The sequence below is a fragment of the Salarias fasciatus genome, chromosome 17 (genome assembly GCF_902148845.1).
Source record: "Salarias fasciatus chromosome 17, fSalaFa1.1, whole genome shotgun sequence".
NCBI classification, from domain to species: domain Eukaryota; kingdom Metazoa; phylum Chordata; class Actinopteri; order Blenniiformes; family Blenniidae; genus Salarias; species Salarias fasciatus.
In genome coordinates this window covers 7,169,907-7,187,167 of record NC_043761.1, presented here as the reverse complement: position 1 = coordinate 7,187,167, position 17,261 = coordinate 7,169,907, and the positions used below count along the sequence as shown (strand labels likewise).

General features: G+C 43.5%; 2 protein-coding genes across 2 annotated transcripts; both read left to right on the top strand.

Annotated features, from left to right (window-relative positions):
- Positions 1 to 941: 941 nt before the first annotated feature.
- slco1e1 (solute carrier organic anion transporter family, member 1E1) lies at positions 942 to 10,958 on the top strand. The gene is given in 15 exon segments (XM_030114036.1): positions 942 to 1,058; positions 2,265 to 2,406; positions 2,497 to 2,629; positions 2,710 to 2,828; positions 3,934 to 4,080; positions 5,123 to 5,221; positions 6,386 to 6,610; positions 6,696 to 6,860; positions 7,540 to 7,735; positions 7,809 to 7,974; positions 8,060 to 8,244; positions 9,170 to 9,234; positions 9,377 to 9,494; positions 9,585 to 9,856; positions 10,912 to 10,958. Coding segments are annotated over 15 exon segments (2,196 nt in total).
- Positions 10,959 to 13,926: 2,968 nt separating this feature from the next.
- iapp (islet amyloid polypeptide) lies at positions 13,927 to 15,015 on the top strand. Its single transcript, XM_030113589.1, has 3 exons — positions 13,927 to 14,006; positions 14,342 to 14,482; positions 14,579 to 15,015. Exons 1-3 carry the CDS (start codon positions 13,927 to 13,929, stop codon positions 14,751 to 14,753), a joined length of 396 nt encoding a protein of 131 aa, XP_029969449.1. The 3' UTR covers positions 14,754 to 15,015.
- Positions 15,016 to 17,261: the final 2,246 nt, after the last annotated feature.

Sequence of the window (17,261 nt, the reverse complement as noted above, 5' to 3'; positions counted from 1 at the left end):
TTCCCTTCACTTCAGCCTCTTAACTGAAACCATTTAGCTTTTAGACACAGACTTTATCCTTTAAAAGTTTATCCAGAAAAAAACAAAACAAACAAAAAAAAAAAACAGAACATGCTTGTCAGAGGGTGTTTTCATATGAATTTTAAAAGAAATTCCATAAAAGTCCACAATATCTCATCCACATTTAAGCAACACATGCAGGAAAAAAGGTGTAAACAGTTCGGCTCTTATTGAAAAACCAGCAAAAAAAAAAAAACTGGCAAAACTGAACCCTGACTGACCTAAATGACCTCTGATGCCTAACTGCAATGCCTGTGTAGACCAACAGGGGACATTAAATCACTTGTTGGAAATCTATAATAAAACATATTCCTGTAGATATACTGTAGTTTATTAAGAAAATATGAGCATCATTGTGTGTGTGTGTGTGTCATTGCTGGGGTTCGGGTCAAAAGGTCATAACTGTAATGAATTGAGATGGATTACATCTGAATAAGCTGGGAAAACTGCTTAAAAGTTATGAAATGAACAGGATGTACTTGTTTCAAACTTCCTGAATAAATAAAACTCCGTACTGTGGCGCATATAATCATAAAACACTTCTGTTCTTTTGCTTTGTTGGTCAGCATTGCCCATTTGAAATCAACTTAGAAGCGAATATTTACAATTTTCAAGAGAATTGCCACACAATTAAATCATTTTGTACTTCGGGGCTGTCCAACATAAGGTTTGTGGGCCACAGACAGCTCACACGATTCTCCAAAGTGGCCTGCCAAAGCACAAAGCAAAATTTTAAAACAAATTTCTGAAGAGCAGCAAACACAACACAATGAATACCATAAATAGTTCCTTGTAAACACACGCTCCTCATCTGAAATCCCTTCTCATTATTTCATAACCGCAGTTCTGTGGTGGCGGGACGGACAAACGGCGAGCGGACGATGGAAGACGCGACGCAAGGCGCGACGCAAGACACCAGCAACGTGACCAGCCGGCAGGCCCTGTGCGACCCCGCCCCGCAGAAGAGCAGGAAGCCCCCCGCCGTCTCCACCCTCAAAGTACTCACACACTCATCCAGCAGGCACCAGGTCGATGCTCTCAAAGTGTAAATTGCAGCAGATTAAACCCTAATCAGACATGCAGTGGGGCCATTTTCAGGTAGTCGATCTGAAAAAGCGTGAGCAGCTTCCTGCCCCTCCTCTCGATCCCCTTTGACCCCCCCGCACACAGGCTGAAACAATGCAGACGACGGTTGAATAAAAGCTCGCAATGTGAGTCGCATGTCTGCTTTTGGGGGTCGTTTGACAAACATGTTCCGAAGATGCGCTCTCCTGTAAAGTAGGAGGAATCACGCCAAGAGCCGATTTGGAGCTGTTTTCTGGAAATCCAGGCTAGATTTCATCTGGGGATGCTGGCTGTTGTCAGACACTCATGCTCCGGTCCTGCAGACGTGCCTGATTGCAGCCGTTATCATCAAGTTAATGGAGCCGTTTTCACAAAACAAGTCTGCACGTATTCTCTGGCTTTTTTCATCAGCAATAACACATTATAAATAAATAAATAAATAAATGCATTACTGTAACACCTCTACTCTGGGCACAAGTGAGTGATCGTAGTTCCAGTTACTACAGTGAAGCTACTGTCTTATTCGTTAGCATGTCTCTCTATAAACTGTCTGCATGTCGATCATTTCAGAACAATACTTTCAAAAACAGTTAATTTGCCACAGCCGAGAGATACTTCAATATGAAGCAAAGTTTGCTAAAAAAAATGCCATAAACTCTTAATTAAAAACATAGATCTGGATAGAAAATTCAGTTTTCTAATAAAGTATGTCTCTCTACATGATCTTCAGATTCTCGTACGCTGCTCAACAAGCTTCATTATGGAAATCAGTGGTCCAAAAATAACTTTAAAACATCTGAAAATAAATAATGATGGAAGTAAAAGCTCTTTTGTGTAGAAAATCATAACACAAAAACAAAATAGTCACTCTGTTTTGAAGCTTTGGAGTCTAATCAAGTCCAACTTACAGACGGGAGTCGCCATAATCCCTTATAGGAATGATATTAGGTGATAATGTAGATGCCCACACAGTTTCCATCAAGAGGGGTCGGCAGAAGAGGTTCTCCAGTCCGCCAAACATAATCAGGATTTATAACAATAATCAGCATTCTGAGTTGTCCTGATCTCTGTCTGAGCAGATTCACAGGGTAAGACTGTATGATTACAAGAGTTATTCCCCTCCTGTCTGTCTTTTGCAGCTCTTTATCGTAGCGCTTTCCTTCGCCTATTTCTCCAAGGCCCTGACGGGAGCGTATATGAAAAGCTCCATTACTCAGATAGAGAGACGCTTCGACCTCTCCAGCACGCACATCGGACTCATCGACGGCAGCTTTGAAATGGGTACCAGCCGTTGATCTCCTTCTCGACTTTTCACCCTGGAGTTTCTCACTCCTCTGATTCTGTTCGCTGGTTGATCTTTCCTGGAGGTAGGCAACCTGTTGTTCCTCGCTGCCGTCAGCCACTTCGGCGCGAAGCTGCACCGGCCCAGACTCATCGCGGTGGGCTGTTTCCTCATGGCCGTAGGGGCTTTCCTCACTGGCCTCACACACTTCTTCATGGGACGGTAAACATCCCCAGATCTGGAGCTGCCTGCATGTGAAAAATCAAAGCGATGTGGTTTAATGTCCCTTTGTTGCATCGCAGCTACAAACCTGATACAGTCATCCAGGTCTCCAAGAACAGCAGCGTGAACATCGCCGCCTGTGTGGAAACACCGGAAGTGCCTGAAGTTTCAATAGAGCCTTCTGTGGAGGACAGTACAGGTAAAACGGCGTCTTCGAGTTTTCATTCATAGATTTCTTTTATCATCCTGTGCAACCAAAACCAACAATTAGTACAGAAGCACCGTAGACATGAGGGAACGGTCTCTCAAATGTCTGGATCTTCTCCGAACTTTCATCCTAGAAACTGTCATTGAGAGATTACAGTGTTCCTGGATGGCGAAAGGTTTCTGAGTGTATTATGGAGCACATACAGGGGTTTCCATTATACAGCCTGACTGCGCTACTCGTGGACATACTGCCCTAGCTAATGGACATATCAACACGGAATATAACTCAACACCGACAGTTTTTTCCTTGCACCACAACTGAACAGACACATAAATTTTCACATCAGCAGCAGTAACAATAAGTCTGGGATGTGCACCGCAGCAATAGACAGAAAGAGCTGATTTGGAGAAAGAGACGAGGACAAAGACAGGGAGGATATTATGCGTGACCATAAGGTCTAACCAAATCAATAAGGAAACACACATGGGTAATATTTGTGGCTCATTCAGGTTGGACATGTTCCAGTCCCTGTGATAGGTTTCAGATGAAAGGTTGCTTCAGTCCCTTTATAGTTGAGCCATTTTCTTTCTTTCTTTCTTTCTTTTTGCAAAACATATCATGCACACACAAGATGCAACACGTCGCTCCCGCTCAGCTTTGTATCACAAATGAATACAACCTGGAGCTTCAATACAATGTGGTGTTATGCAACTCAAACCCATGTCTGCATATTAAGATACTGAATCAACACGAACTTGTATTCATCCATGAGATTTACACATTATTTCCTGTTCCTCGATGACAGTGTTATGCTGATATAATTACCATTCATGTAATATTCACTTTATTTTTGTGTGTGTGTGTGTTTTTATACTTGTGTTGTGGCTTTCATGTGGTGGTTATGGCCCTTACACTCATGTTATGGTGTTTGTATTTACTTTTGCTCCTTTTCCAACTGTGTTGCAGCTTTTGCATTATTGTTGTGGGCTTTGGATTCATGTTGTGTATTTTCTGGACCTTAACATTTTAAAGTTGTGATTACATGTGGAGCAAAGGCATCAGACATCCGTTACGTTTGCCCTGTGTGTGGTTGCAGCCTGTGTGAGGGAGAGCAGCTCCAACATGTGGATCTACGTGTTCCTGGGGAACGCGCTGCGTGGGATCGGGGAAACTCCAGTCACGCCTCTGGGCATTTCTTACATCGATGACTTTTCTAAAGCGGAAAACTCACCCTTCTATATAGGTAAGAAATTAGTACTGACTTAACCGTTTCCGGGTCCCTCCTGGTGTGTGTGTGTGTGTGTGTGGTGGGGGCTGTTGTTTCACCACAGGCCTGGGGTTTGGGTCGGTTATGGGCTGGCGAGCAGCTGGCTCCGGGGGGGTGCTTATCTGTCTGCAGCTGCAGGGGGGGGGGTTCTGGATGTTGGTTTTCCGTTGCCTCCCGCGGGGGGGTCTCCCACAGGACAAGATGGATGGATGACGTGGGAATGTGAGTGTGTTTGGGTCACGGTTGACCGGCTGTGTGTGTCGGGGGGGGGGGGGGGGGGGGGGGGGGGGGGGGGGGGTGTTAGGTAGGGTAGGGTGGGCCGGGCCGGGCCGGGCCGGGATGAGGTGGGAGGGAGGGGGAAGGGAGTGTTTTTGGGGGGTTGTGATGCCCTGGATGTCGGGGTACGCACCTGGAGCGCTGTAGACCTCTTCTGATGCTCTGGTGTAATTTGATACCTGGATCCTCAGCTTCACGCCCAAGATCACTACCAGCTTTATTCTCCAACAAAAGTCAAACAAAAAGGATGTCCTCTGTCGTATCTTTATGCAGGTGCAGTCGCCGGTCGCCTGTAGTGTTGATATTAATTAAAAGACTGTCATATCTCTCTTCCTTCTCTTCACTCCTTTTTTTTTTTTTTTGGTTGTTGTTGTTTGCGTGTTTGTTCACAAGTTTGTTTCTCCCACTTTCTGTCTCTTTACCTGTCTTTCTGTGGCCCCTGTCAGGTCCAGCTATATCATGTATCAGTACTCCAAATGAATAAAATAAATTAAGAAAGCATGTTAACACAAGAGGAATTTATAAGCTGATCTTGGAAGAGAAAACCTGTCGGGCGCATAACAGCAGCCAGACCTCCATTCTGCTGCTTCCATGCTGCTCAGGACAGGTGTGGGAAAAAAAAAAGAAATTAGCACTAACTTAAGATTTCAAAGGTCCAAACCTGAGGAACTGATATTCCTTCAGTGGTTTAATTATTATACTCCTTATTATTATATGTCATCCTTATTTTTCATATTTGCAGCTTGTCTTCAGACCATTACTCTCCTTGGCCCGATGTTTGGATTCCTTCTGGGCTCCTATTGTGCCAAACTGTACGTTGACATCGGATATGTTGACATGGGTAAGTGTCACGCATGGAGTTTTGAAGGTTTGCATAATTATTTTAGTTCTGTGAGACCAGAATATCACACGGGGGACACAAGAGAGTCGGGCTGGTGTCGTGGTCAAACCCCACCTCGACCAATCCAGCTGCTCAGGGTGCAAAGGTCTGACATGTGACCATAAAAACAGGCAGGACGCTTGTCAGAACAGCTTAGTGAGGACTTTACTGACTGGCCCGGTGAGGGCCAGCCGTGTTGACTCCTGCTCATGCGCTCTCACACTCAATAATTTATTTGTGAAAAGGCGAAATTAGTTGACCGAAAGTAATGTTCACCTTCAACTTTGGGAGAGGGAGAGGGGAGCTTTACGGCCCAGCATGTCGTCATCAAGCTTGATCAAGATCTTAAGACACATGACGGGACTGTTTTCTCTAACTCACGTGTGTCGAAGTAGAGGAAACGGCCAAGACAAAGATTTTTAAAAAAAAGTGAGAAGAGTTTGCAGACTGACTTTGTTTCCAGTCACAGTAATATTTTCAACACTGCATGTTAAAAGATCACCTTTTACTCTGCTTATGTGCTTAAAAAAGAAAAACAAAACTCAGATTTATACCAGATTGCGTACAAATCTCATTCAAAATATGGTCTGAGCTTCACTAAATTGAATGTAGAGCATGTGGGATCATTGTTATTTTTACTCACTAACAGTTTAAAAATGCATGAAGGAGTCAGAATAGCAGGACTTCCACAGTGTTGCAGATATATTAAACCCTGCTGCATGATTATGATGCTACTGAAGCTTAAGACATCCTATATTTGGTCAATTTGAAGGTTTTCAAGCTTTGATGCAACCAGTCTTTAGTTGAATTTTCACTGACAAGCTCCAGAAATGTGTCCTAAAGTATGAAGTTTTGCTCATTACATCCTGTGTCCCTCACTTTTTTAAATTTTCCAATATGAAAGAAAATATGATGGATAATGTTGTAGTTAAGAGCACCTCTGTTCCTTCTGCCTTCAAGCTTTTCACACTGTTTATAAAACATTTAAAGACACGAATTGTGATCTGATCTGTTTGATTCGTCCATTCAATGTTTTATTTCATGATTAAAACTTGTGTTGTCGTCTGGGGATCGTTCATCATTTTTGTTGTTGCACTCTCATGAAAACTCTTTACCTCCGTGCAGAAAGCGTGACCATCACTCCCAGAGACTCCCGATGGGTGGGCGCCTGGTGGATGGGTTTTTTTGTGTCCTCCGTCCTCCTGCTCACCTCTAGCATTCCTTTCTGGTTCCTGCCCCGCTCGCTGCCCCAGCAGGAGGGCGAAGAAGAAAAACCAGATGAAACCCAGGAAGCTGGGACAGAAGCGCTCAGTAGCAACCACAACCTCAACTTCACAGAAATCGCTAAAGGTACACCGAAACACATTTTCTATGAGAATAAAAGTTGTAATTTTTTTTGTTTTTGTTTATGTTTGTACTGAATGTCTCTGCGCAGGATTTCTTCCTTCACTGAAGCGTCTTGTAGGAACCCCGGCCTACTTCCTTCTCCTTTGTGGAAGCATCCTGAAGTTCAACTCGTTCATCGGCATGTTCACCTTCAAAGCAAAATACATGGAGCAGCAGTTTGGACAGTCTGCGTCCAGGGCTAACTTCCTCATAGGTAAAGCCAGCTCTCTGTCTTCCATATTATTAATGACACTCTTCCATTAAAGTGTTTGCTGTGTTTTGGGAACTCTGAGAAGGATTGATGATTGTCTTTTGTTTCCACTCCTGGCCCTCGTGGATCAGGGTTTGGCCAAATATTTTGCGTTTATTTATCATGTAAATGAACGGAAGCCGGTGCTGTTGGTGCAGAGTCACAACCAGACATGCTGCCATATGAACGACAGAAGTCATGTGTGAAAACACGGTCTATCTACAATGTCATATATGTCATAAAACAAATCATATAAGCTGACTGTATAAGATGAGGACATTAATAAGTTCACAGTGACCTTTGGTGACTTAAGAACCTTCTTTTTCTGAGTGTAAATCCATCCATCCAGAAGATGGATGGATTAGTTTTGCAGGTGTTGGAGCTAATCCCGGCCGACTCTTAACTGCCGGTAAGGTACAGCTTGAAAAGGTCGCCAATGTCCACACGTCTACTTTTCATGTAAAGTCACCATTCATGCTGAACTCAGAATTCTGGATGGAAGGAAAAGTGTCCAGAGAGAAACTTCACAGGCACACAGGAACTGAACCAGGTTTTTCTTCCTTGGAAGCAATAATGCTAACTGCGAAAGCGTCGTGTTGTTGCACAACGAAGCTGTTTGAAGGCCGCCGTGTTTTCCCTCCAGGGGTGCTGAACCTCCCGGCCGTGGCGGTTGGGATCTTCCTGGGTGGACTGCTGATGAAGCGGTACAAGCTGAGCGTGGTGTCCGGGGCCCAGCTCTCCTTCGCCACCTCCTTCCTGGCGTATCTCCTCCTGCTGCTGCAATTCGGCACCAAATGTGACAACCTGCCTGTGGCGGGGCTCACCATCTCATACAATGGGTACTTGTTTAGTGTTTCCACCGTTCTTTGCTGATGATGTGAGTGTTTATTACACATCTCCTTCCTCATGCAGGACACCGGGCATATCGTACAACAGAGAGATGCTCTTCTCCGAGTGTAACAGCGACTGCTCCTGCTCCGCAGAGGAGTGGGATCCGGTCTGCTCGGACAGCGGCATCACCTACATCTCCCCGTGTTTGGCCGGCTGCCTCACCTCCAGCGGACACGGCAAGCACACGGTGAGGACGCACGCCAAATGTCCGGCCGGACGTGCGCTGCGGCGAAAAGCGTCTGATCCGTGCGCGTCTTCCTTCTCCTCCCCAGCTCTTTCACAACTGCAGCTGCGTGTCCGAGTCCTATCCGCCGGGCAGCAGCATGTCGGTGAGGCTGGGCCAGTGCCCCCACGCCAAGAGCTGCAGCCGCAGCTTCACGTCCTACATGGCCATATCCGTCCTCAGCTCCTTCATCAACTCACTGGGAGCAACGCCTGGATACATGGTCATCATTCGGTTCGTGGCAAACCTGCAATGCGAGGCGGAATTAGAGGAAATTCGGTTTTTTTGCTGTGGAGCTCTTGACAGAGATGACTCACCGTGAAACACCACTTTAATGCGACCGAGGCAATGAAAATACCAAATCTCACCGGTTTGTTTGGAGTGTTTTAGTGACACTGGCTTGCCACATTGAGAGGGAGCGAAAATGAAATCAGATTAATATTCAAGAGCCATTATTGAAGGGATGGTAGCTGAACGTTACATTTTCAACCACCTGTTACATAAATATGTAACAAGTATTTTTTTTTCTACTACAATAGAATGCAGTGTTGTGTAAACAGCGTGAGAGCAGGTGTAGGTGAATTCTCCCATGCGTCACGTGCAACAGCGTGGGCAAAAGCTTCAGAGTTTAAACAGCGTCGTGTTTTTGATAATGAATAGAAGTTCGCTGTAACGGTCTTGAAAGAGACTGAAGAAACTCTGATGTCACTCCGGTAATCACAGTCCCAGCCAGCAGCAGGGGTGGCCAATTAATTTTCCTGAGTTCGCCGCATGAAGCATGACTGTGGAGGACCCATTCAAAGTTTCTGCTCATTTCTCCTCAATATTCATACATCTTTTTTTTTTTTTTTTTTTTTAAATTAAAAAGCATTATAAGCTCCTGTTTTCACTCTGCAAGAGAGGTTCTTGTATTTCTTGGCATGCTTTATTGATTGCATTATGTACATAATGCATAATTTCTCACTCATGCCTCTGGTTGGGGACGAACAACGGACTTGATGTGTGGAAGCAGTAAAGGTTTTCCTTTTTTTGCCATCTATTTGCCATCTGTTTCTGCAAAAAACAACGTGTTCCACATCTTCCTGCAATGCCAGGACAGCTGATCTGTTCACCAAGAAATGTCAGACGATGATATACATGCTCACTTCTGTAATTTCAGATGTATCGCTCCAGAGCTGAAGTCCCTTGCACTTGGTATTCAGGCCATGGTAACCAGGACTCTTGGTAAGCGTCATTATTTCGGGCCGATGATATTATGGAGAAATTTCACTTTTCGTCCAAATTGATGTTCAGCGCTCACAATAGGTGGAATTGTGGGCAAAATATTTGACCACTGTAATGTTGCAACGGCTTCCTTTGTCTGCAGGAGGTATTCCTGCGCCGGTGTATTTTGGAGCTCTGATTGATTCAACTTGCCTCAAGTGGTCAATCAAGAAGTGTGGAGGCCGGGGGGCGTGTCGCATGTACGACTCCGACATGTACAGGTACGTCGCGTTAGAAATGGACTCAGCAGCAGCAGTGACAGTCGAAGTACATTTTGTTTAAAACCAGGAACCTGTCTTCTCTATTTCCAGGTTTATCTTTCTGGGTCTGATCACCTGCCTCAGCGGTTCCGCTTATTTTTTCATCATCGCCGTCATCGTGCTCCTCAGGCGACAGTTTCAAAAGTCAGATGGAGAAACCGCAACGCAGAAACCAAAAAGTTCAAGGGAAATTGAACTTCAGGTCCCTTCAGACCCTCCTGATGCAACTAATGCAAGCAACGATCCTCCTAACCAGTCTCAGGCTCCAAAGGTTTAGATGACGATTGCAGCGGCCTTGGAGGAAGGAGGAAGGAGTCCGACTGGTCTCCGGACGCTAAATGAGAGACGGAGGCGACTGCTGCGCTCAGTGCATTGCTTTCTGATGGATCAGACACAGAGACGCTCAGAGAGGCAACAAAGAGAAGCTGGACAATCACACAGATGACAAAGACAATTCTGCAGAAAAGATTCAGCAAAGAAACTGAACTTCTGTACATAAAACACACACAGAGTGTGTGAAACATTCTTATCAAGACAGACTGTTTTTCCATCTGGACTATAGCAGTGACTGATAGTGACTGATTCCAGGGTGCGATTTGCTGGGAGGGATTGGGAGGGATGGATTTTCCTTACAGCTACTAAACTTTGGTTGAACTTTGGTTAATGATTGAACCAGAGACACTGACTGCCATTTCCTGATGAGTGCTGGTTAGAAGCCTGCCAATCTGTAACAAATGCACCTGCAAACTATTTTATATTGTAAATGTATTGGTTTTAACAGGTTTAATTCCTCCGAATTGCATGTAAGAACCTCCAAAACCATCTCCACCCAATGCTTTCAAGACAAATTGCACCTTGTTTTGCAGCAATATCGACCTGTAAGTGATTCTATATCCACAATCATAGCAACACTGTACAGTACTTGGAAGGACACATGATGAAGAGATTGCACTGCTGATCTGCAAGGCCCACACTGAAAACTAATATGAAATCAAGTTCTTGGACAAAATAAATGCGCTATCGTTTGAGTCAAAATGTGAATTTATGATTGAGTGATGCCACGCTTGTAATTTTGGCCAACGCTGCAACTTTTGGATGCGTAGCTTCCTCACATTTCAGTAGATAAATGATAAAATAATTCAAGAATGATTTAAAACCTACACTAAACCAGTATGAGATACCATATATTCGAACTTACTTGTTTGCATTGTGTAAGAAAGGATGTATATGCTGGGGGAAAACGGCATTTTTCATTTCCTCTTTCTGACCAAGCGTTCATCAATTTCCATCCCTTTAATTACAAAGAAAACCCGACGACCGATTGTTTTCCCAGTGGAGGTAGGTGTTGATGACGCTGACGGTTTATTTGTGTCTGTAGATGCATCATGGGCCAGAGAGAGCCGATACAAGAGGTCATGTGTGTGACCGCTCCTCTCCTGAATAATTAGGAGCATTCAGACCATGTGATTATGTTTGAGGGTTTTTTTTGTTGTTGTTGTTGTTGTACAGTTATGTGTTGGTCTTACATCATGTAAAAGAGGATGAATCCAGATGTGTGAAAATGCATTATGAAAGGCCACAACACTATTACCCCCTTTAGCACTGGCTATTTATGAATTAATCATTCCTGGATGACTTTTGATCCCTTTTATGCTCAATTCAGCAGGAATACTGATCAACTTGGTGTGTTTCAGAGGCTCAGTAGTTTCAAATGGAGTCATAATGCAGTAGAAAGTATACATTATATAATCAGAGATGCAGGTTTTCTCAGCGTCTCTCACTTTCTTTGAGGTATCAATGATTTCCTTTGGGTGACGTTAACAGGAACACTCCAATCACGATTGGCTCCTCGCAATTACCAAACTAATCTGATGGACAATGCGACATGTTCCCTGGACTACCTGTAAAAATAGACTTAAAATCCTACACATCTCACCCACTCTCTTCCTTTTGTCTGGCTCTCTCCCCATTTTCTCTCACGTCTTTTCTTTCAGGATTTGTATTAACCTTCGTAGAAACCGGCCTGTGACTGTCAAAAGGAACAAGATTGCTTCATCAGGTGTTGACAAAGTCGGTAACAAAGCGAAAAACACAGAAAAAAAACAATGAAGCTTTGATTTAGAAAATAATTTTCAGATATGTCTGAAATCAGAAACATAAAGAAGAAACCAATAATGGTAAATGTACAAACTATATAATCCTCCTCGAAGTGGAGGAATCTAACCTGTTCTGCTGTGCAGTTGCTGCTGGGTATTTTTCTTTTTTTTCTGTGAAGCTTACAGGAAACTCGGGGAGGTGTTGACTGGACCACCGAGGGTTCGGGGGTGTTACATGTCCATTAGGACTGCACTACATCTCTGTTCGCTCGAAGCCGTGGCGAAAACCACAAGCACTTACCAGCAGCAGCGACCGGCCGCTGAGACGTGGGCCGATCTCTAACGGATCATCAGGAACCATAACTGACATCAGGACTCGTGCGCTGCGGCGTTATGAAACGGGCGGTGTGGTTTTGTTCCTTGCATTCTCTCGTAATTACATTTTTATGAGTGGCGGCTGCAGCCATCGACTCTCCGGTGGCTCGTTTTTGCAGAAGAGCTTCTACGACATACACGCAACAGAGAAATCTTAAAGGATTCAGGGATTCGTCCTGTGTGGGGGTGTTGGAGTCCAGAAAATGTGATCAAACACATTAAACAGGTCTTCAAAGTTTCTAAAAACTGCTCAAAAATTGTAGCCAGTTGTTCATAAAATCCTGAAAAAGCAGACATAATTCCAAGTCCACTGCTCAGCTCCTCAGATTCTCAGGTCAGGTGCTTCTTAAGTGTTTCCCATCCCTTCATTAATTAGTTGTTTGTGACACGTCCCGTCAAAATAATGAGCCTCCATTCATTATTGATAATAATTCATTTTCACATTCATTATTCATGGCAGTGGAAGCCCAGAGGGAGGGACTCGGGCCAGGGTTTGCTGACCTAAAACTTCAGTACGTGTCTCGGGGAGAGCGCGGCGGCAGATCTCCACCCTGACAGTCGTCCGTCTCCCCGGTGCAGGTTTCTGGTGGGTCAGTCCCGCCACGGCAGCGGATGACAGTGCTGACGACTGCGATGATGAGGATGGTGACGTCCACAGATGTGTGACTGTGCCTCCTTGTGTGTGTGTGTTCTGAGAATATTAAAAAAAAACACAACTTTGCAGTGTGTGTTAAGGTAGAACTGAGTGCAATATGACATGCATAAGACCCACTTTACCCCCCCCCACCACCACCACCACCCCTCCTGTCTACCCCACCTCTGTGTGAATGGAAATGTGCGGCTATATTTGGAGAGAGCTGATGTCACGAGTGGTTTGAGCGGAGAGCCTATAACCGTTGGAGTCCGCTTGTGTTTCACGCTCACACACCTTGGACTGCTCCGGTGACGGACGGGGATCCGGTCGGCACGACAAAAAGTGAGTGTTCTGTCTCTATTCAGGCTGAAGAGTCTGTTGGTTTTGTGCCTGAGAATGTTTTTTTTTTGATAAGTTGGAGTGATGTGCTTGGTTGAATTGAGCCATTTTTAAAGGTTTTCTTTTAATGCCTCTAAAAGGCATGATGGGAATAAAAGCTGAAGCAAATTGGGAGTGATGAAACAGCATTTGGGATTTATTATACCTTATATACCTTATAATAAACTAGAATAGAATAGAATAGAATAGAATAAAATAGAATAGAATAATGATCAGAAACAGAAAATGTTTAGCAGCTACAAATAAAAAAATGAAATTCATTAAAAAGAGATAACAATGGACACATACATGAATAAATAAATAGTGCACATCAGATTTATTAGGAGCTATTGAGGACCGTTGCACATCAAGTGTCTGGAGTGCGTGTTTGTTTCAGGGTAGAGCGATTTCAACTAGCCCAAAGTTTCTGTCCAAATTAACAAAAGTAGACAAATAAAAAAACAGAGCTGTAGTTAAAGCTTTCAAGCTTTAACTACACCCTGACAGATTTCATTTCCATTTTGAAAATGCTGAGAACATTGAGTCATCTGGTGAAATATTAGAGCTTATTATTGAAATAATGTCACAAAATAATATTGAGCAGTTTCCCCATTTAATCATTATTAATTGCGTAGAATCAACACTTCTTTTTAATTGCTTTTCCTGATTTGTTCTTGCACTCGTGTCTTCAGATTTGTCCTAATGAGGGAGATGTATGGATGTTGTGCTGCTTCTCTGTGTTCAGACCTGACGTTATGTTTCAGTAAAGCCTGCAATCGACTAACTTAACCTCAACATGTGAAAAAAAAAAAAAAAAAAAAAAAGATGCTGCATGAACAAATGTTCCATCTCTTTCTGTTAAGTGACCCTTGTGTGAACTGTTTCTGTTAAGACCATCGCCAACAACACTATGTATCATCTGCGGCTGCCTGCGCTTCTCCTCCTGCTGCTCGTGTTGCTGCACTGCATCACCGCCGCCCCGAGTCGCAGGTACGTGAAAACGCCACGATCAGAATGAAGTGGGATTTTTTTTTTTTTTTGGGTGGTTTCACTTGATCTGATAAGATAAGAGGGCAGAGAGACCCCCCATTTGACCCCAGGTCAGGATGGAAGTGGCTCAATAATATGGAAATTGCCTGATAAGAAGAGCTTTGATGTTCTGTGTGAGGGGCAGCAGGGCACAGATGCATGACTCCGGAGGAGGAGACCAATTGTGCTCGCTCGCGGGAAAGTGCGCCGTTGTGCAACTCGGGATGGGCGTCTAAGTGGCCACTTTCTAGAAGAGGGTTTCATCAGTATCCGACGTTTCTCCCCATGTAATGCAGGTACTTCAGTCCCAGCTCGTCCAGCGAGCAGGAAAGCGATCTCCCAGACTCTGACGGCTGGTTGCTTCCTGGACTCGTGTCCGACCCACTCCTCGGCCTCATGGGCCCACGGCCGCAGAGGGCGCTCACAGCTCCACACAGGTCGCGACCTTCACACTCATGGCTGTATTATCCGCTCATTGATATGAAAAACACTCCGCCGTGAGCGTCACTGTAACAACTCTGTGCTTTGTGCAGCCACCACATAGAGAAGAGGAAGTGCAACACAGCCACCTGCGTCACCCAGAGGTTAGCAGACTTCCTGGTCCGCTCCAGCAACACGATCGGCACTGTTTACGTACCGACCAACGTGGGCTCGGCCGCCTACGGCAAGAGGGACCTACTGCAGCCCCCCAACATCCTGCCTCTCTAGTACCGACGGAGGAAACCTCCACCAGCACTCCCAGTGCGCCGATGATATAACCGATCATCTTATGTAACGAGAGCGACATTGGTAATGACGACACTGATGTTTATGGTGATGATCCCTGCGATCACAGTTTTCTTGCTCATTTTCTATCCTTTGAGAAACAGTGCCTTTAGTTTGAACCATCGTTGTGTGTGCTGTGGCTGTTTTAATGCTGTTCCACAATGGCATGATGTGAATGTAAATTAAAAAAAAAGAAGAAAAAAAAGCATAAAAGAGGTTGCTAAAACGAAAAATAAAAAAAGGAAAGATGTATGAAGTAAATGTTATTTGTTGTTTTGATAATAAAATTGTTCAAACATGTGTCTTTATTTGTTTCACAATGCATTACTGTGCATGCAAATCGTGTGAGCGGTTAATATATTAATGGTCACAACAGAAATGATTCCTTCAAGGAGGGATTCGTTTTCACAATCACACCGATGAGCCATTTAGTGCCATTTAGTCGAGAGAGGGAGAGCGAGCGAGAGGGAGAGAGAGAGAGAGAAAGAGAAAGAGAGAGGACTCGAACTAGCACGAAAACACCAACCCAACATGTCTACTGAAACAAATCAGTTTTTTTTCACCCATTTCATTTGGATAATCACATTCAATTTGTCCAATTTCTTCCTGAATGATTCACTATTTCACACACGTCCCTGTTCAGGATACAGATCAGTGCAGTAATGTCATGTTCCTGGAACCCTAACATGTAATCTTCTCTGAGGTTACCGGATTGAACCGAATCTGGCTCAGCATGAACCTAAAATTACAGATCAGAACTGTCTGTTTATTCAGTTTTTATGCCACATATAACACATTCCTTGGAGAGAAAAAAATACCTATGCATATGTAATTATCAATACAATATATGTTTACTTATATAGAATTTCTTGGTTTTGCTTTTTTAATCTATTCTGCCATTTCATGTAGTTCACATAAAAGAAATACATATACTAAATTCTAAAAGCTCATCTTCTTCCAAAATTATTTGAGACTTCTGGTTTTTGTTTTCTCAATCATTTACTAGAAAGATTAGTTAAAAGCTTCTATGAATAGGTATGAAATTCTAAATTCCTAAAAGGTTTTGTTTTATTGAAAATTACATGTAACAACATGGTTCAGCTTTATTTTAGGAACTTTAATATTTGGACACCTCATACTGGTGTCGTTTATGTAATTTTCAAGTTCTCCATGTTCATTTGTGGTGTTAAAAACTGTTCAAACTTCTACTCTTATTCAAAAATGTTCATAAAACTTGAAGCTCAGTGTTCAGTTTCAGAGTGTTTTAATCACTGGGTTGAAAGGACTGAAAAAAATGCTACATTGCTAATTCAAGCACTTAGTCTTTCATTTCAAACATGCACCTGTAAAATGAAATATGCTTGAAACAATTAGAGTAGGGCAAAAACAGAGTGTAACATTTGTTACGGAGCTTTTCAAAATTCATTCAGAAGCATCAGGCTTTCAATTACTCATTTGAAAACTCATGCAATGCATCATCGAGACGACTTTCCTCAATGAACCATTAAAATAATTGTACTCAATAAAAGCACCCAGTGACGCGAGTGGCCTTACCCACATTCCCTGTGATGGCAAAACCTGTGATGGCGAATACTGGAATCCATATGGCCGTGTGTTGTGTTCCTGCAGGGTTCATTCAGGGTAATGCGATGAAGATCAAGAGGGGAAGTATGACGCACAGCATTAACCCATGTTTGATTAACGCTGACCCGATCATCTCAGACACTGACATCAATACTCCCATGCATGGTTAACACCTGCATAAAAGGGTTTTCAAAAATAGAACGAGCGCCGGCTTTCACTGATGAACCAAAAAACAATGCGGCCATTATCCGCCAAACACTCTGACAGAGAACGGGATCATGTCAAGATCTGCCGATTACTTCATGCAAAACCACAAATGGCACTGTGCTTCAGCTGCTATCTGCTGGTGAGTGTTCATCACTGCAGTAATGACGGCTGATGAATGTTTTGATGAAATTCTTGATCTGATTCACAACCCTCTGACCACATTAATCTCTGACATTAAAGGTGGAAATTGTGATCCACGTGTAAACAGGAGGGTTGTTCTCCCAGAGAAAAGTGAAAAAAGTAATACTTTTGATTTTTATATTCACACAAGTATACATTTATTTTGGAGTAAAAGTTTATGCTTTTCAATATGGATGGATGGATGGATGGTGCACTGGGAAGAAGATCCAGATTGGAAGCTTACAACCTCCCATACATCACCTGATTACAAATCCGCCCCATTTACCTGCAGTAACACACAGTGAAACACCTGACACAGGCTTCAATACCACCGCAGGTGTAAGTGAATATGCAAAAATGCCTTCAACTCCAAAAAACCATTTTAGATATTCAAACGCGAAGCAGTCTGCAATCTCTGAGAGATACACATCTAATGTGTTTGAAAGCAGAGATTTTAAATGGAAACTAATCTGAAATCGT